General features: G+C 43.6%; 2 protein-coding genes across 3 annotated transcripts in view; one reads left to right on the top strand and one right to left on the bottom strand.

The window, feature by feature from the left end:
- The window catches only part of TIGAR (TP53 induced glycolysis regulatory phosphatase), a 63329-nt gene that overhangs the window by 13506 nt on the left and 31142 nt on the right, over positions 1-18681 (top strand). Inside the window, exon 7 of one of the 2 annotated variants that reach the window (XR_004239533.1) lies at positions 8948-9077. The exons of the other annotated variant lie outside the window; for it this stretch is intronic. The gene's annotated coding sequence lies outside the window, so the exon portion shown is untranslated. The remainder of the gene's footprint in view (positions 1-8947; positions 9078-18681) is intronic. 2 annotated transcript variants of the gene reach the window in all.
- Positions 3268-7906, bottom strand: FGF23 (fibroblast growth factor 23). The gene is made up of 3 exons (XM_032105225.1): positions 6984-7906; positions 4684-4787; positions 3268-4223 (listed from the first exon to the last, which is right to left on the bottom strand). Exons 1-3 carry the CDS (start codon positions 7210-7212, stop codon positions 3786-3788), a joined length of 771 nt encoding a protein of 256 aa, XP_031961116.1. The 5' UTR covers positions 7213-7906; the 3' UTR covers positions 3268-3785.

Here is an 18681-nt window from a genome sequence, read left to right as displayed (position 1 = left end):
TATAGGCAAGGGAAAAATGAAATACAATCTTGCTGAATTTTAATTGAATGCTTAATGCTGCAATGAAACCATCAGCTCAGCTGGAAAAGATAAATGTTGTTTAGGAGAAAAAAAAAAAAGGGTGAAGTAGGTATGCAAGGAATTAGTGGGCATAGAAGTAGTAATGTCCAAGGTCAAGCACTGTGCTGGAGTAAAGCTGCTAGTTAAGTCCCTCGGGGGCAATTTTTTGTAATGACTTAGAATAAAATTACAGAAATGTGGAAATATTAGTGAGAAGTCATCATCAATAACTATGTGGGGCAGAATAGCATGCAGAGGAGGAAACTATGAACTTCCAATCTTAAAACTGCTTGAGTCTTCACAGAGTGGGTCAGGCTGGACCCTGACAGTGGCTCATCTGGTGCCACCTCCCTGCTCTAGTAGGGCCATCACAAAGCACAGGGCACAGGATTGTGTCCAGACAATTCTGGAATATCCCCATTGAGGAGACTTCACACCCTCTCTGGACAATCTGTTCAAGGCTCAGTCACTGCACAGGACAGAAGTTCTGCCTCCTGTCCAGGGGGAACTTCCTGGGATCAGTCCCTGCCCGTTCCTCTGGTGCCATGGCTAGGCCCCCCAGAGCAGAGCCTGGGCCCTGCTTGGAGCCCCCCCTACAGTGGCTTTTAATTTACCAAGTATCTTTTATCCCAAGTTCTTTGCGTCAGGATCACAAATAATTCCCAGCAGGACTGAACTGACAGACCAGTGCGTTTCCATTGCTTGTAAAAGACATTTCCCAGTAGAGGTGAAAATCCCTTCATGGTCAGTCTAGACCTACTAAGACACCATTTTTCTCATCATCTTTCACAGAACTCTTATATTTGGAGTGCATGAAACACCTAGGAAGCTGAAACCTGTGAGGCTGGAAGTCACAGGGGACAGCAGCACACAAACATTTTCAGCCACTGCTGTTACCATTTAGTCCACTCAAGTACTTCTGGAAGGGGGAGCTTGAACAGAGAATGCAGAATCCACCATTTGGAGAGAATGGAAAAGTTTATTGGTACTTTTATAAAAGGAAATAGTGTCTATAATACATTATTATAAATACTTATAAATATTCTGCGGGATTTAAGACCCACTCAAATAAATAAATAAATATCGTGACATAAATAAGTAATGCTTTCTTACTAGCTGGTGATTGCCAGCATCTCCATTGAAGAATAAATTCTTTGAAGTTTTGATACAGTTGCCTATAGTTACAAATAAGGTTTTTTGATGGAAAATCCACCCTGTATTCAGTCTTAGCTTACTTATCCCCTGGCTACTGATAGAGTGAGCAACCCTACTTACTTTGTTCTAATGTAGGAATATAGAGATGGTCTGTAGATTTAACCCCACCAACATTTCCCATCAAAATTTAATGTGGACAGAGCTTTTAAGGATTCCAATTGTTGTAAGGCAGTTGCCTCAGAGTCCTAGAGAGGAGCTCTGTGGAGTTTCCAGCAATTAATGCAAAATGCAAACTTTGCTGGTGTACTTGAAGTCCAGAGTTCTCAAGGATCAAAAGCCAAGAATAATGGTATAGGGATCAAGTAAAATCATCAAACTAGAACATAAATAAAATCAGACCTCTCCACTGTATAGACAGCAAGTTAAAAAGTCTTGCTGTATTTTGAATAAGCAAGAAAAAGCACAACTGTCTGCCTGCCTGCAATTCCCTTAATTCCTTAGAATCACTCCTTTCCTTCAGAAGTTAATCAAAACCACGATGAGTTTAGAGAAACAAATTCCAAGAGATGGAACTCTTGGACTAATCCTGATCATTTGGCTTGTCCTGTGCTTGTAAGTATTTACACTAATTAGGAATCTCTCCGTGTAGGAAAACTATTCTAAGAGCAGAATCAGGACCTATGGCTTTTTCCAACATGAGTTGGATGTGGTAGATGAAGAGATACCGTGTATATAGACATATGTGGGGGAATAAAGAGAGATTATTTTGAAAGCTGTCTGAAGTCCTGCTGCTGTGCTAAATCCAGAAAAAATTAAATGAAAGCAAGAAGCACAGGGGGGTCTTACTTTGATTTTGTTGCACTGATGTAACTCCAGTGGCTTCAGCGAACTACTTCGAAAAAAAGAGCAGCAACCAACCTAATGTTTTTTGTATGTTGCTATGAGCACACTGAGGAGCAGTGTACCACTTCAAGTTGTTGTCAGGCTGATAAATACTCTGAATAAACAGAGTAGAAGAATCTGTGTCTTGACACACAAAAAAAAACCCCCAAAATAAAAATCTCTTCTCAAATCTCGGACACACTGGATTTTTGTGCTGCTCATCAGTGCCTTGCACCTGATTTCTGCAGAGTTTGTCAAGAATAGCTTTTTCAAAGTGAACTTACCCAAAGCATAAAGCAATCTAGGGAAAAGGTTTTGTCACCATTAGAGATCTTCTGATTAACAGTAATTTCACTCCTACAAGTATAAAGCCTCTGATACCTGCTCAGAACTGAATACAAACATGGATGCTAATTGGATATTCCATTTCTAAACACAAACCTAATTTTCACTCATTAGACAAGAGTGTTCGTTATAGTTCAAATAGTAATAGTTTGATACTTAAAAAAGATAATTTTTTTATTTTTCCCCCTGTAGAGTTCAGTTCAGTATTATGCAAAACAAACCATTCTGTTTAACACACTATTGATTATTATTAATCCTGGTATTTCTCTCTGGGTTGGAAATATGCAAAACTAATGATCTTTATTTCCATATTGGGATGCTAGAATTTAGTAAATGTAGAACTGTGATAGAGAAGCACTTGAGAGAGAGTGAGACTCTCCTCTTTTTTTCAAAACCTCAGCTTGGATTCAGTGTCAGAAATTGTTCTTTTTCCATAGAACCCTTTAATGCTGTCCTGTTTTCCTGTCAGTTCCTCGTTTTCCATGTCTGCTGCTCCTAGTACAGCAGAGTGACCTTTTTTTGACTCTTATGGGTGAAGAGAGAATGAAGCTCCAACTTAAAAGCTAAAACTAAAGAATCGCAGGACGGGTTCGAAGGGAACTTAAGGCTCATCCACTCCCACCCCCTGCCATGGGCGGGGGCACCTTCCACTGTCCCAGGTTGCTCAGAGCCCCATCCAGCCTGGCCTTGGACACTGCCAGGGATGGGGCAGCCACAGCTTCTCTGGGCAGCCTGTGCCAGGGCCTCCCCACCCTCACAGGGAACCATTTCTGCCTCATATCCAATCTAAACCTGCTCCTTGTCAGTGTGAAGCCATTCCCCTTGTCCTGTCACTGCAGTTTCTGATGAAGAGCCCCTCTCCAGCTTCCTTAAAACCCCTTCAGATACTGGATACATGACATATGTGGCAATTTTTATATAATAAAATGACACACCACCTGGCAGTTTGTGCTTGGACAGGATGGTGCTAGTAAGAGGATTCCCTGTTTCTGCTGGAATCTCAGATGCTCCAGGTCTCTACATCAGTAACATAACATCAGTTTCCCATTTCATACAAGGGATTTCTTTTTTTTTTTTGTTTTCCTCATTAATGCAAACTTAAGGTGATTCAGACCCTAAAAGGATTCTTTTCAAAATGGATCTTCTTTCCAGTAGGGCCCCAGCTGAAAAAATCCAACTTGTACTTACAGATGGCAGTTTACTGACAAAACAAGATTTGAAGCTAAGGAACTTTTTCCAATGAATGTCTCCCAGGTTTCTAAGGGCCACTTTGTCATTCAGGCTGAGTGTGACAGACAGCTTCTTTTGCCCCTGTCTTCACCTGGCGAGTGCGGGGGCCGCGGTTATCTCGTGATGTAGAAGCGGGGGCTTGGGTACCTCCTGGCCTCCATCATAGCGTGGGGATCATCAGGGTTCACCACATCATTCTGGTTGATCCTCATGGGCTCCCTGGGCATGTGGGGAAAGTCTGCTGGCTGCTGCATCTGGGAGCCGAATGCTGGGGTCTTCCTCTGCGGGACCAGGATCTGGTGAGGATCTGCTGGATCAACATCTACGCTTCTGGTGTTTCTGTGGGGCTCAGGGGTGTTGAATCGGAACAGAGGGATCTCATTCCTCCTGGACAAAAACTGGGAGTATGGTGGTAGGTTCATACCAGGGGAGAAGGCTTGTTTAACTCTGCCTAAGCTCACCAGGAAGTGGTGTTTGGGGGATTGGTACACGTCGTACCCGTTTTCCAGTGTCCTGTGGTTGAACACACAGTCCTCTTGGCTGAAGTAATGCTGAGGGGAAAAAATAGGGCACCTGTGAGCAGAGGGATCTGGTGAATTACAAACACTGGTTAAAGAGGGAAAGAGGGATGAGATCTTGCAGCAGGTGTTTTTCTAATCTCCCAGGTCTGTATCTGACCCAAATGTAGATTGGAGTTGCATGTCCATGCTTTCAGCAAAGGAATTCTAATGATAAACCCTGGTTTCTCCCAGACGGTCCCAACCCACAGCTCTGTGCTACAGATGGGTCCCTCACTGGATCTCATTTTGTCCTCATTTACCCAGGCAGGACCTCAGATGATTTTTGTCAGCTCTACAACTTAATACAATCAAAGGAGCTAAGTGTCAGATCCTCTCTTAGATTTCCCCCTCCACCTGCAGCTACCCAGGTTTGCCCTGGCTGGGGAAATGGGCACCACAGCAGCAGAATGCACTGGCCATTCAGCCTCAGGGCTTAGGAAAGGTCACTCACCGAGCCAAATATGTTTCCTTTCATGTCCATACACAGGTAGCGTCCACTCTTCACACCAGTGATTATAACTGAGCCAGCACCCTCAGACTTGATCATTAGGGCACCTGTTCAGAACAACAAAAACAAATCCAAGATCCAGTTCAACACTGCATTTACAGATCCACGGATGGTCTGGCTGGAAGTGACCTCCGGGGGTCCAAACCAACCTCCCACATGACCTGGGACTGTTGGCCACCCTAAATCAGGTTCGCTGTGGCTTTGGAAAACTCCCAGGATAAAGAGCACCTCTCTGGGTGCCCTGTTCCAATGTGGCACTAACCTCCCAAATACAACTTTTTTTCCCTCTGAAGTCCCAAATTGTGGTCTGAGGACATTGTCCACAGTTCTGCCATTGCCCACGTCCAGGGGGAGTTTGTCCCACTCATCTTTGTGACGGCCCTGTGGTATTTTTTCAGTGGTGCCCAGCAGTGGCACCAGAGGAATGGGGAGGAGCTGATGCCCAGGAGGTTCCTCCTGGGCAGGAGGCAGAACTGTCCTGTGCAGTGACCGAGCCCTGAACAGATTATCCGGAGAGGCTGTGCAGTCTCCCTCACTGGGCATATTCCAGAGCCATCTGGACACAATGCTGTGCCCTGTGCTCTGGGATGGCCCTGCTGGAGCAGGAAGGTGACACCAGGTGACCCCCTGTGGTGCGTTCCAGCCTCAACCAGTCTGTGATTCTGTGATTACATTGCCCTTGACATCCCTTTTGCTGGACTAAAACCACAACAGATCATGATCAAGTCCCCCTGAAAACCCTCTGCCAGACCAGCTCCACCTTCCCCTCAACTAACTTGAACTGGGGTTGCTGTAGTGCTCCAAGAGCAATGTCACTGGTGCCAGGTAAAGTGGGAGTAACAACTTTCCTTGACCTGCTCCTTGCATTTGACTCAGTGTCTGTTGTCTTGTCCCACCCAGGAGATCTGTGCACACCCAGGCCATACCACCCTGGTGCAGAACTTGGCACTTCCTATTGTCTGGTGGCTCAGTGGCAGCAAATCAATCACCCTCCCTCTAAATAGCCCTTTTGTTGTCTGATTTCCATCTTTCCTGCTCCATTCCAAGTCCTGCTATACTTGTTTTATGGCAGATATGGGAAAATGTGATATTTTGCTGTCTGTTGTTCTCTAAAATCCCACACTGGTTCTTGACCAACATACATAAAATGAATTTTATAAAATCTTTAAATATGTAGGAAGAATAACAAGACAGTGCCAGCATTTCTGTGAGTGTTTCATTATCAATTCCTTAAAAAAATAGCAGAATATAATCCTTTTTCCTCATTAATTAAATTATAACTTCGAAAAACATCTTTATTTACTTATGTAAAAGCTTCATTACCTAGGCTTAGATTTTTAACTGAGTGTATAAAATAGGTGTAAAAATAATAGTAATAATAATAATAATAACAACAACAACTTGATTTTATGATCCATAGCTACTTCTGATTTGAGTGCTGCTAAGAGAGAAGTACTTTTAAAATGCTATAAAAGAACCCTAAGTCTTAAAACCCCCCACATTTGTCTCCTAACTAAAGAGTTTGGGCCAAGTATTTAGCAAAGGAAGAAGAATAAACTATTCTCTGTTTAAATAGAATAATAAAATATACGATAAAATAAACTGTGAAGACACAATTTGAGATCCTTTTAGTGATAGTAGGCCATAGTTTCTTCTCGTGAGCCCCAAAGGCTCAACACTTCTTTTATGCCAGTCTGGTCTTTCATAGTTTTTCCTTTTTTAACTGACCTTTGCATGCCCGTGTTCTGTGCATATTGAAACTTAAGTTTTAGTAGTTTTCAGCCCTCTACCCCAAAATACAGATTTTATGGATGCCATCAGTTTTCCAGCATTGCTCTGGCAAGTTCCCTCAGTGCAGTTCCTTTGGTAGCACCATCAGTGGCAAGTGGCTATTTGGAGGATGTCATTATCAATCTCTAATAGGAACTTCCACCAGAAACTAGGGGCAAAATCATGAAGTGAAGGATAATTCAGGTGGTTTTTCCTTGCAGAGTATTACAGGAACCATAGGACTTTAGTTGTTCTAGGCAAGGAATGAAATTCCCCATCCACTAGATTTCTTTGGAGCAATTTTATTTGTTAAACAAAAGGAGATTTATAATGATGCATATTTTCCATCCCATGGCTCTGCTCCTCTGCCTGCCTGCCTAATGAGAAAAGGGGATTTTCTATAGGTGGTGAGGAAGTAAAACATCTCATTGTCCCTCCCCTACTCCCATGGAGGTCCATAGGAAGCCACTTACTGTAGATGGTTTGGTGAGGAGCGCCATCAACATAGCCATCAGCGTTGATTTGGAGGTGGAAGCTGCTCCTCTCTGTGTCAGTGTAGAGGTGCATCAGGTGGTCTCCGTTCCCCCAGCTGGGACTCAGCAGTGGAGAGGAGTTGGGAAAGGTGAGGGAAGCCTTCAGGCTGCAGAGCAGCAGGAGCAGGGAGCTGCAGGGAATGCTCTGGTGAATGGCTCGCCGCTCCATGGTGGGTCAGCGTCTGCTCCTCGCCTGCCCTCGTCCCTGGAGTGTGAATCCTCAGACAGGATCCCTTCTCTGCAGAGGCTTATAAAGGGCAGCAACATGACATCACACAGGAAAACCTTCTCCACATCCTTGATTTTTGGCAAAGCAACATTTTAAGTGTCCCGAAACCTCAAGGGAAGGATCTCTGGCTAAGGTGTGTGGGGGAAAAATGTAAGGTTTCTAAAGACAGCTCATGAAAGCTAATCATATGTTCAAATGTTATCTACAACCCTCTGACATCTGAAAGCTTCCCACGCCCCTACTGTTGGATCCAGGAAGGGCAATCCACTGCACTTGAACTGAAGGGAATGACCCTTCGGACCTGAATTATCTTTCTTTTTTGCCAGACATGTTTATTCAGACTCCCACCTCCCCTCACTGTTTCCAAGCTGCATTCTGATTTAGTGGAAACATCAAATACAGCTAAAATTTTGTTGCAGATATACCGAAAGTTAATATTAAGTTGTCCTGAGCCTGACTCCCCCTTCATTATGTTGTAAGTTCCACAGCAACCCTGTTGGGCTGATATTTGTGTCACTCCATTTAAGCAAAGGGTACTTGATTTGAGCAGAGCCTACTTCACATAAACTGTCCCTTTTATTTCTCCTGTTTCCTTCTGAGTCCCATAAATAATCTAAAATTGGCCAAAACCAGCTGAAAATAACATGTAAAACACTTAAAAGCTGGATGTTTGCTCCTGCATTGCACATCTGGATGGCAGTTTGTAAAAAATGTTCTAAGATACAAGACCTGCTTCTCAGGTGTCCTGCAAATGCTCTGGGTCTTTACAAACAAATTTTCTGATTTAAAAAGCAGGTGGTTCCATTTATTACATTCAAATGCTGTACTGATAGGACACTGTGTATGGGGGAATCAATGACAGCAGTGACAGGTTCCAAAACTAGACTGTGTTAAGGTTTCTTTCAAAATTTAATATAAACCTGACAAAAGTACCAAACAATAAATGAATATTTCTTTAATGACAACTGAGGATTTTAACTGTAGCAGTGTTAGGTTCAGTTTCAGTCTCTAGATGGACACAGCATGAAAAATTCTTAGTTTCATTAACAAGCTGTGGAGCTGTGCCATCAGCATATAATGGATTGATAACATTAATGGATTGATACAACTATAACCCACTGCAAAAATGGATCTGATTTTGGGTTTTTTATTGTTTAAAATCAGTAAAACTCTGCCAAATCCTGCTTCCACAGCTGTGTAAATCCAGAGACTTGCGTCAGAGTATATTCACCTGTGTAAATGACAGCACTTTTTAGCCAAAGTGTATAAGGGTCAGATCTTAAACTGAGCAGGCTGACAAAGCTGGCTGCACTAAAGACAATCCAGGCCTCAGATGTTTTATTGGCTATTACATCTGAAATGCTTTAAATGAAAGCGTAGCTTAGAAGGAAAGGAGGGATAATTTTTCTTCTCTTTTTTTAAAGTGATATCTCTATTTACTCTTGAAATTATCCACCCATATTTTTCACTCTGATCTTAGAACAAATGTTTGTGGGTTTTGGTTGGTTGGTTGGTTGTTCTGGTTTTTTCTTTGTCCCTCTTATTAGACTCCTATGGAAATGTGGATATTGATACTTCAAGGGCAGTTGCAGAAGTGTCTCACAGAGGCACTGTACCCTCTTGGAATATTCTGTCATTCTTTTATGACTGGAGTTTTTCTGGTTTGATGTTTCAGATTTACCATGACATTTTTCTGTGCTTGCCAGCATGCACTGATCTGATCTCTCTCCAGTGCCTTGGTGGCAGAGAAAACATTCTAAGATGTTTGAAAAATTTATTCAACCTCATTTAAGCACATGCCAGTTGTGAGTATCTGTTTCTCTTTTTATAATAGTCAGACAAGCAAAGACTACTTTTACAAGCTTAAATTGTTTGGCATTTTCTGAAGTTCCCCAGAGTCAGGAAAACGCCAGACTTTCCTAAATTCTGTTTAATCTGCTGGGATAAAGTGAATTTATTAAGTCTCTGCTCGTGAGGATGTTAATACAAATTTTGGGTTTTCATAGACTTTTTTGTTTTAAACCTATAGATGCCTACTGCATGTGGTTTGTTGTGGGGAGTTTTTTATTTGGTTTTTTTTACAGTCCATTTTTTTTTATTTCAGGCTGATCCATTTATTCCTTCTGTGTGTATTTCACTTATTCTCTACCCATTCAGCTGTTGATGGGGTAGCCAGGTGTATGAAAAACTGCTTTACTCCTTCAGCCAAGTCTGTTATAATACAAGTGATGACAACATTTCTTGTCTTGCATGTTATGCTGATGCATCAGCAAGAACAGTATTTCTGCAACTTTTACCACAGGAGTTGGTATTGATTTTTCAGATTTCTGTATTGCTCTGTGGTGTTTGATGAATTGAGATGGCTTCTCTCAGTTCTCAGCTGATAATTAACAGAAATTGCTTGTTGTAGGGACAAAAAAAAGGAAAAAATGGAACTGAATTTAAAGATCAAAACCATTTCACATTGCCACATTTTTCCACTTCCCACTGCAGGGATGCTACACAGCCAGTGTCAGGTGCCACAGTAAGGTGCAGAACTTTCCTTAGACATATCCTGGAAAGGGAGCTGGGAGACAGCCTGGAGGAGCTACCACCTATGGTGAATGTCAGGAACCAAGGTAAAGTGAGGAAATCCTCACTTCAGAGCAAAAGCTGAGAGGAGAAGATGGATAAGACAGACCCCAGCCTTCAGGATGAAATTTATTTGAAATAATCATTGAGCAAGCTGGTCTAGGGGGAAAGTGTCCCTGCCCACGGCAGGGGGTTGAAACAAGATGATTTTCCTGGTCCCTTTCAACCCAAATCATTCTGTGATTCTGTGATTGATGCTCCAGCCCTTAGTGAGTCTCACTCCCCTCTCCCCCTGCCATGCCTTTGTCCCAGGCCTGCTCCTGCTGCCTCCTGCTCCTTGCTCCAGAGGCAGCTCAACTCAGGCTAAGCCAGGGCAAGGTGCCTCAGCTGGAACACGGGTGACATTCAGGCCTCCCTGGTATCATCATTTAATTGCAAATTATACCCAAAACTGTACACAGAAGGAACTGAGGGTCATAGGAGCAGATTGGGGTCTGACTTTCCCCCATTTTGACTGCTTTGAGTTTCAGCTTTAGGTCATTTTCTGATCCAAACTTACCACCTCAACTCTGTAAAACTCTCAGCAGCTGTATGTCATTCCCTTGTGCTGCTTTCTTTTACTGCTTATCCCCTCAGTCTGGAGAGGACTCACAAGGCAAAGGCAAGCTTTTTTTACAACAAATTTGTTACTGCAAGTGACTTTCAGTTACCTTTTGGAAAGGCTCAGAAATTTGCATTTTAAAGAGAAAAAAAAAGTGTTTTCTATTCAATCGAATGGATTTGCCTTCCAGGATTCTCCTATGAGTAAAACTACACGTCCCCTCACAGTGCTGGAGTTCCTTTCATCACGTAGGAGCACCTGTAGCACTCTTGCCTAATAAAGCATATTGACTTATATTTAAACAGGTGGGTGGCTTGCCCTTATGCAGCATTCTGTGCCATCTGGGTGCCTGTGCTGGCCTCAGGAAGCCTCTTGCTCTCTGCTGCTCAACTCACAAGGGAGTTTGGGTTGACAGATTTGAAACTACCTCTGCTCTTAATAATTTCCTTTGCATTGCATCTCTTCAAAAGAGGTCATGGAAATCAGGGGCCTGTCCCTCTGCTTCCCCTTTCTTAAAATCACTGTCACAAGTGGCTCTGGGATGATCACACCCCCAGCCTTGGAAGTACAAGGGTGGAGTGCCTCTCCAGCAGTTATTCTAGGAATACTGACGCACTGAGCCGAGGGAATGTACAGTGGATGCTCTGTGTGTGTGTGTGTGCAGAAGCCTTTGCCACAGACTTCACCCGGTGTTGTTAAACACATCCTGAGTGACCTTATTTGGAGGCCCCATTCTTGTCACACTGCCCACGACTAAAGAAAACATCCTGGCTCAGCTCACCTACGTGAAAAAGATGAGGTAAGCACAGCCCACTGGGTTTGGGACCGCAGCATGTACCAGCAGTTTCTGCAGTGTGCCTGCTCTAATGAACTGAAACGAAGGGCCTCATTCCTCCTCCAGCTGAAATCCTTGGCAGAGCTCCCAGGCAAAGCAGAACCAGTCCCTAAAAGGTTTTGTTTTCTGAACAGAGAGTGTTTCTGTCATTTTAAGGGGTCTGAGTTTCCTTAGGTGGTATGGGAGAGAGGATGGGTGCAATTTGTGGTGAGAGCTGCTGGTACCCTTAATTAAAAAAAAAAAAAAAACCAGCATAGAATCACAGAATCGCCTGATTGGAAGGAATCTTAAAGATCATTTCATTCCCACCCCCTGCCATGGGCAGAGACACCTTCCACTATCCCAGCTTGCTCAGAGCCCCATCCAGCCTGGCCTTGAACACTTCCAGGGATGGGGCAGCCACAGCTTCTCTGGGCAACCTTTGCCAGGGCCTCCCCACCCTCACAGGGAACAATTTCTTCCTCATATCCCATCTAACGCTGCCCTGTGTCACATTGGAACCATTCCCTCCTGTCCTGTCACTCCAGGCCTTGGTCAAGAGTCTCTCTCCATCTTTCCTGTAGGCTCCCCTCAGGTTTGGAAGGCTGCAAAATGTTCTTGTTTGGTGTTGAGGTTTGGAAAGCCTGAAGTTTGTCTGGATTCTGAAATCTGCCCTGTGCACACCCAGTCCTGCTGATCTGCCTGCCAGGCAGTGTGTCTTGTCTGAGAAAGTGTATTCTTTCTCCTGGTGTGATTGCTTCCAGGTCCGAAGGAATCCTGGGGACACAGATACACAGCCTCAACAAGAAAGTCACTTCAGTGATCCATCTCCTATTGTAATACATTGCAAGGTGCCTAAAAGTAGGCTGATTGTTTTATTTTGGGAAAACTCTTTGCTTTATGTAAAGTTTCTTATTTCCCAACATTGTTATCTCAGCTTGGACTAGAAACATCCAGGAGCCCCTTCTGATCTAAGTATTTCTAGGATTCAATGACATCTGCCACTACATTCATTGACAGTTTCCAATAAACTAAATGGATATTTTCCCCTTGTTAGGCAGAAGACAAGGATCAATAATAAGCTTTGTTGTAACCTAATTTTAAACTTACTCCAATCTCTTGGTTTCACATGTTTTACTCAAATCTGTCTCCTTGACGAAGAGATTAAAAAGGCTTAGGTTAAAGAAATTAGGAATGGAAAATGAAAAGAGGGAGAGGAGAATGCAGTGAAACAGAAAGACAAAATATGCAGACGTCATCATCAGCCAAGGGCACTTTTAGTGTGGGACAGTAATAACAGAGCATGTGACTGATATGGTTAGAGCTGCCTCAGTGCAACTGCAGGTGTTGCTTTTTAGCTCTGAGACTTATTTTTTTAGTGGGATCTCTTTGAAACTAAAACTTCATTGGAGAAATCTTTGCTCTCTCTAAGTTTTAAGAGTAATATTTTAAAGACAAAAGGCTAAATAATAAATGAAGAAAGTCATGACTGAACATTGTCCTTGTACTCAGTGTTTTTAATGCAAGGAAAATAGAAAGATTCCCTAAGCCACTGCAAGACCAGTCTATGATTCCAGAGTCCTTTAAAGAAACATGGAGATCAAAGTTTGTAAGGGGCAAGGCAAGACAAGTAACAGTGGTTCATTTTTTCAGCTAAACTCTGTTAGCTCATCTTTGCTCAGGAGCTGGGTTCCGTTTTTTGAGGTATTTCTGTGACAGGGAGCACATAGAGGAGGATTTATGAGACTGAACAGAAGTCTGGCAAAAATATGTCTTGAACTCTGCCGCTGATACAGGTTTTCCTTCACAAAATGACTTTTCAGGTAGATGTGCAGCTACAATTTTTTTGTTTGTTTGTTTTTTTGCATTGTACACACAGTAGTTCTTCATGTTGCTTTCTCGGTCTGTCACGTTGCTGGTGAGGAGGAACTTGAGAGTCACATTGTGCAAAGGTTCATCAGCTGCTGGGACACTGATCCTGCACCTGGGCCCTACTGATCTTTGGCCATTTTCACAGCTGTCACAAGCTGTTGCCATGCCAGGGCTGGTTGGGAAATGCATTCTCTTTCAAATAAGTCAATCAGGTGAAGTTCTGGACTCCATTAAACTGCTCAGTTCTCCAAAAGCAAAGATTTCTTGGCTGACAATTTTTTTAAAACTTAGAAATGCAACTTAACACTTTTTTTTCTTAATTAAAAAAATATCTTCTTTATTATCCTTTCCATTATTCCTAATGGACTTGCTTACATGCCAGAGGCTGGTTGGCCCACCTGCCTACCCTGAATATGACATGTCACTTTGACACTGGTGTCACTTCTGGATCCTTTGCTCCATGGTTGGTTCCTCCACCAGTCTCCACTGCTAGTGGAAGAATGGAAATTAATTCAAGTTACCACCTTCATGACCAGCTGATGACCAGCTTAGCATGAACTGAGGTTGTGCAGAATGCAAACATACATAAGAAATGTCATACACAAGAAATTCCAGTCACCCAGATGGCCTATGGACCTGCATGCTGATTATAGGGGTGTAGGAAATAAATCCCATTGGAGATTAGCTTTTCCTTATTTTGAAACCTGCAAGTTTCTCTTTAAAATGTGCAAACACAGTGTCTGCAGATTTGCTCAAGATTTACAGAAAGTGACACCCAGACATGCCCCATACATATCCACTTTCCCAAAGTTTCTGTTTCTGTAGTCATTGCCTTTGCAAAATCATCGTCATCATAGAATCATAGAATGGTTTGGGTTGGAAGGGACCTCACAGCCCACCTCATTCCAACCCCACTGCCAGGAGCACTATCCCAGCTTGCTCAGGGCCCCATCCAACCTGGCCTTGGACACTGCCAGGGATGGGGCAGCCACAGCTTCTCTGGGCAACCTGTGCCAGGGCCTCAGCACCCTCACAGGGAATAATTTCTTTCTCATATCCAATCTAAACCTGCTCTCTGTCACTTTGAAGCCATTCCACCTGGGTTTTGACCCTGGGTTAAATGCAAGCTGGCTTGTCCCTCACTGGATAACTGAGGTAGTTAAAGTGCTCCTGATCTCACTGAGCGACATCTATGCTGATTAGTATAATTCCCTTCTTTAAGTTTTTGCATCATTTTGTTTTATTGCCTCTTCAATAAGCTGGAAGATTTGTGTCAGACCAGTGAGTCCTGGGCTCAGGTCATAGGCAAAGTAACGCCAGGAAAAAAGCCAGGCTCCAGCAACCTGGAATAAGTCAGGATGGATCATTTCTCATTAAAAAAAAAGGAAAGGAAGCTCTTCTCCAGAGAGCCCTGAAACAAATATAATTATAAACTGTGTTGTTTTATACATCATCCCTAATGATTTCTCATTTGATGTAAGTTGGTGTGGTCTCACTGTCCTTGGAGAAGCTATTCCAGAGCTGTGAGCTATGGTTCATAAAAACATACAATTAAATTGTGAGTTGTAATAATTGTGAGGGGGAAAAAAATTAGTCCTTATCAAGGCATTTCGGTCCACACCCTGTGACACAAAATAACCAACAGTTATATGTGCTCATGAGATCCAGGATTAAATAATATGTCCAAATCTCATGATCCAAGGACACAGCTCGTTCAGCTCATCTGGGCTTATTGGCCCCTTGGATTTTGGCCAAACACTTTTCTGCAGCCTATGGCTTCCAAAACAAACATGCTTTTGGACTGAGCTGAATACAGAGCTTGGCTGGAGAGAAAAAAGAAAACTCTGCTTGTGGCTGCATACTTGGTTGTTTGTTTTTATAATTTTTTTCTCCAGTGACAGCTATTTCCTCACTTGGATTGGTCACTGCAGTTCACCGCAATTCCAGTTTGCATTACATATATTATACCTGGAGATTCACAGTGTTTTATCTTAGCCTGAGCCTCCTCCTCAGCTGTCCAGCAGCTGGGAGATATTCTTACTTCTTCCTTTACTCTTGGGTTCTGACAAGGAAACTAAATGTCCTCTTGGCTTCTGCTGAGTTGTTGTGACTCCAAATATGGAGCACAAGAGTTTGCAGTTGGGCCATTTTTCCAAGGAACAAAGTCACCTGTAGTTAAATAGCTGGGACCTAACTCTCTCCTCCATTGCTCAAATTGATGCAGAGCAGGGTGGCTTCAGCAAATGCCAAAAGTAAAACAAGCAAAAAAATCCCAAAAAACAATGCAAAAGGGATTTGGGGCTGTTTATTTCCTTTTATAAGCCTGTCTTTAATTAGATGGCCCATACTTACCCTAGTCTCAGAGCTCCATCCAGCCTGGCCTTGGACCCTGCCAGGGATGGGGCAGCCACAGCTTCTCTGGGCAGCCTGTGCCAGGGCCTCCCCACCCTCACAGGGAAAAGTTTCTTCCTCATATCCAATCTAAACCTCCTCTCTGTCAGTGTGAAGCCATTCCCCCTTGTCCTGTCACTGCAGGCCCTTGCCAAGAGTCTCTCTCCGTCTTTCCTGTGGGCTCCCTTCAGGCACTGCAAGGCCACAATGAGGTCACCCCAAAGCCTTCTCTTCTCCAGGCTGAACAATCCCAGTTCCCTCAGCCTTTCCTCCCAGCAGAGCTGCTCCATCCCTCTGCTCCCCTTGGTGTCCCTGCTCTGGAGTGGCTCCAGCAGCTCCCTGTCCTTCCTGTGCTGGGCCCAGGGCTGGATGCAGCCCTGCAGGGGGGTCTCAGCAGAGCGGGGCAGAGGGGCAGAATCCCCCCTCCCCTGCTGCCCACGCTGGGGGCTCAGCCCAGCTCAGGGGGGTTCTGGGTCCCAGCTCTGGCACTGGTGCTGCCCTTAGCCCTTAACGTGGTCTTGGGCTGCACTGAAGCCACACAGTTCACAGACCTGTGTCTTCCACCCAGCTTTGCGTACCTGCAGCTGAGCTCATCCTGTACATGTGAGTTATCAGAAAGCCTTCTTTTTTCCTTTCTTTTCCTCTCCCTTCATGGTACTGAATCCTTCAGATAATTTCTGCAGCCATTTGTGTTGGTAAGGGTTAGCTCCAGCAGGAGGGATGCTTTCTGTCAATGCACAGGACAAATGTGTCTTGTGTCAAGACCCTACAGAAGATGCTAAACCCTCTTAAGACTCTTCCAGCAAAGCATGGGCTGCTCTAGTGATCCTTTTGAGACATCTGTCATTGTTTGATCCCCTTTGAGTTGCTATCCAGAGTTTCAACTAGAGCTTAATGAATCATGAAGCTGTTGCAGGGGCTGTTGCAGGAGATGGGTAGATGGGATTCTTCCTGATAAAGCTTCCCCTAGCTTTGAAGTTGGTCCTGAAGTTGGTCCTGCACTCATCTAAGAGGTTGGATTCAAGCTCTCTAACAGTCCTTTCCCATCTAAATATCTCCATGGAAACAGAGACATTATTAAGTTTCAAATTACCTGGGAGGAAACAGAAAATGAGGTAAACTCAGCAAAATGTTTCCTATTCTTCATAGAGGTGTGGGGCTTGTCTCTGTCTCTTGTCCCCAAAATTCCTGGGAGATTTTTCATCACTCAGGCTGAGAGCACGGAGTGGGAAGGGAGTATGGGAAGCGCCCATGCCTCCCAGGACACCTGGACACTTCCCAGGCAAGAAATCTGAATAACACAAAAGTCTACAACAATTTGAAGTGTACCAATACATACTCTGGTTCTAGAGGTGAATAAAAACTTGGTTTGGAGGATGAGTGAACACAGCCTTTCTGAACCAAGGAAAAAAATAAATGTTGAGAGGGATTTAGAGTCAAAACACTACCAAAAATGTATAAAATTTTATTTTATGAATATGTTAAACTATTGTGCGCAGCACATACATATAAAAATAGAAGCAATTTCACAAACAATTGATTGGACAGTTTTGTGTTTCTTGCAAATTTACAGTCTCAATTGTGAGTCCATATTGAGTCAGAACATGAGGTATATTTTAGTGAAAAAAGAAAGCAATCTGAGAACTTTGGCACTATTTTACTGTGCAAAATAAAATCTTGGAATTGAAATAGTTAGTGAGGTATACAAATATTACTCTGCTTTTCCACTGTGTGTGTCTATGTCTCTGCATGTTTGGGAAAAATACATTTATTTAAGAACATGATTCAGTTCCAGCCAAGTCTGCTTTCTAACAGGGGTGGATTAAGTCTTAGATTGTTATGGGGTTTACCTGAGGAAGGAGAAACCTTGAAAAGAGGCATCAACTCCACAGGAGAATCCCATGTGCAAAATGTGGGTATGACAGGCTGGTGTGGAGCATTCACAGCAATGCTTTCAGAGCTCGTAGCCCGTGGCATGACCCCCTGTTAAAGCACACTGAGATATGTTTTGAAGTTCCTAATTTGGCCCTGATTTGGGAAATCCCTTTACTTTGTGCATTTTCTTTATGTAGTCACATATCCTTATTTGATTTCAGCTGTGATTTCTATGTTGATCTGGCTGGCACTGAGGTGTAATGAGGAAAAAAGCAGTGATGCAAAGAGGAACTCAGCAGAGCGACTGATGGGGCTTTCCAAATGCCCACCAAAACTGCATCCAAAAGGGTCTGCAGTTCATAAGAGCAATCTCAGCCTACCAGGCTGCATCTAAACAGATTTACAGAATCACAGAATGATTGAGGCTGGAAAACACCTCCAATGTCATCAAGTCCAACTTTTGAGACATCCCCACCTTGTCAACCAGACCAGAGCCACATTCCAGAACACTTCCAGGGATGGTGACTCCACCACCTCTCTGGGCAGCCTGTTCCAATGCCTGACCACCCATTCAGTGAAGAAGTTCTTCCTGATGTCCAGCCTGAACCTCCCCTGGCACAGCTTGAGGCCGTTTCCTCTTGTCCTGACTTCTTGTGACCTGGTCTATGGGTTGTCCTTGCTTGACCAGTGTGTGCAAAATGGAGCCAGTGAGTCTGATTCCCACCTTTTGTGCCAGCTGTCCCATTGCTTACCAGTCCTGGCAACAATCACTTTCTCTAGGCTGCCCTGGTTTAAGAGGGAACAGACTTTATCCTGTCTTAAGGATGGTGGTTTAAGCTGTGATCAGAAACAAACTTGTGTGCCAGCATTCAAACTCTGTTTCCTTCTACATCCATGGACTCCTCCATACTTCTTCAAACTTAGTTTCAAAGACAATTAGTAATAGAACACCAGGATACAGGTTGCCAGCTAATGTATTTTAGCACAGCTCTCTGTACCTCTGGGGACTCTAGGTCAATGTATTGCCTGATACCCTCCAAACTTTTCTTTGACCCACACTCTCCCCACTCAAAACATCCTGATTTTTCACTTCAAATGCACATTTTTCCAAAGCAAAGTGCTGCACACGTTGTGGGTGAACAAAGTGTGTCAACTTGGCTTCTCTCTGAAACACTGCAAGACCAGAAAATGAAGAGAAATTCCTTTGAACTCCTTTCCTTCCAAAGCATCCTCCAAAGCATCCTGTTCCTGTACTGTGACCAGCATTCCACTCTTTTTTTTCTCT

The sequence above is a fragment of the Corvus moneduloides genome, chromosome 4 (genome assembly GCF_009650955.1).
Source record: "Corvus moneduloides isolate bCorMon1 chromosome 4, bCorMon1.pri, whole genome shotgun sequence".
NCBI lineage: Eukaryota > Metazoa > Chordata > Aves > Passeriformes > Corvidae > Corvus > Corvus moneduloides.
Note: the sequence above shows the minus strand (reverse complement) of the source record. Positions and strands in the feature narration are given on the sequence as shown.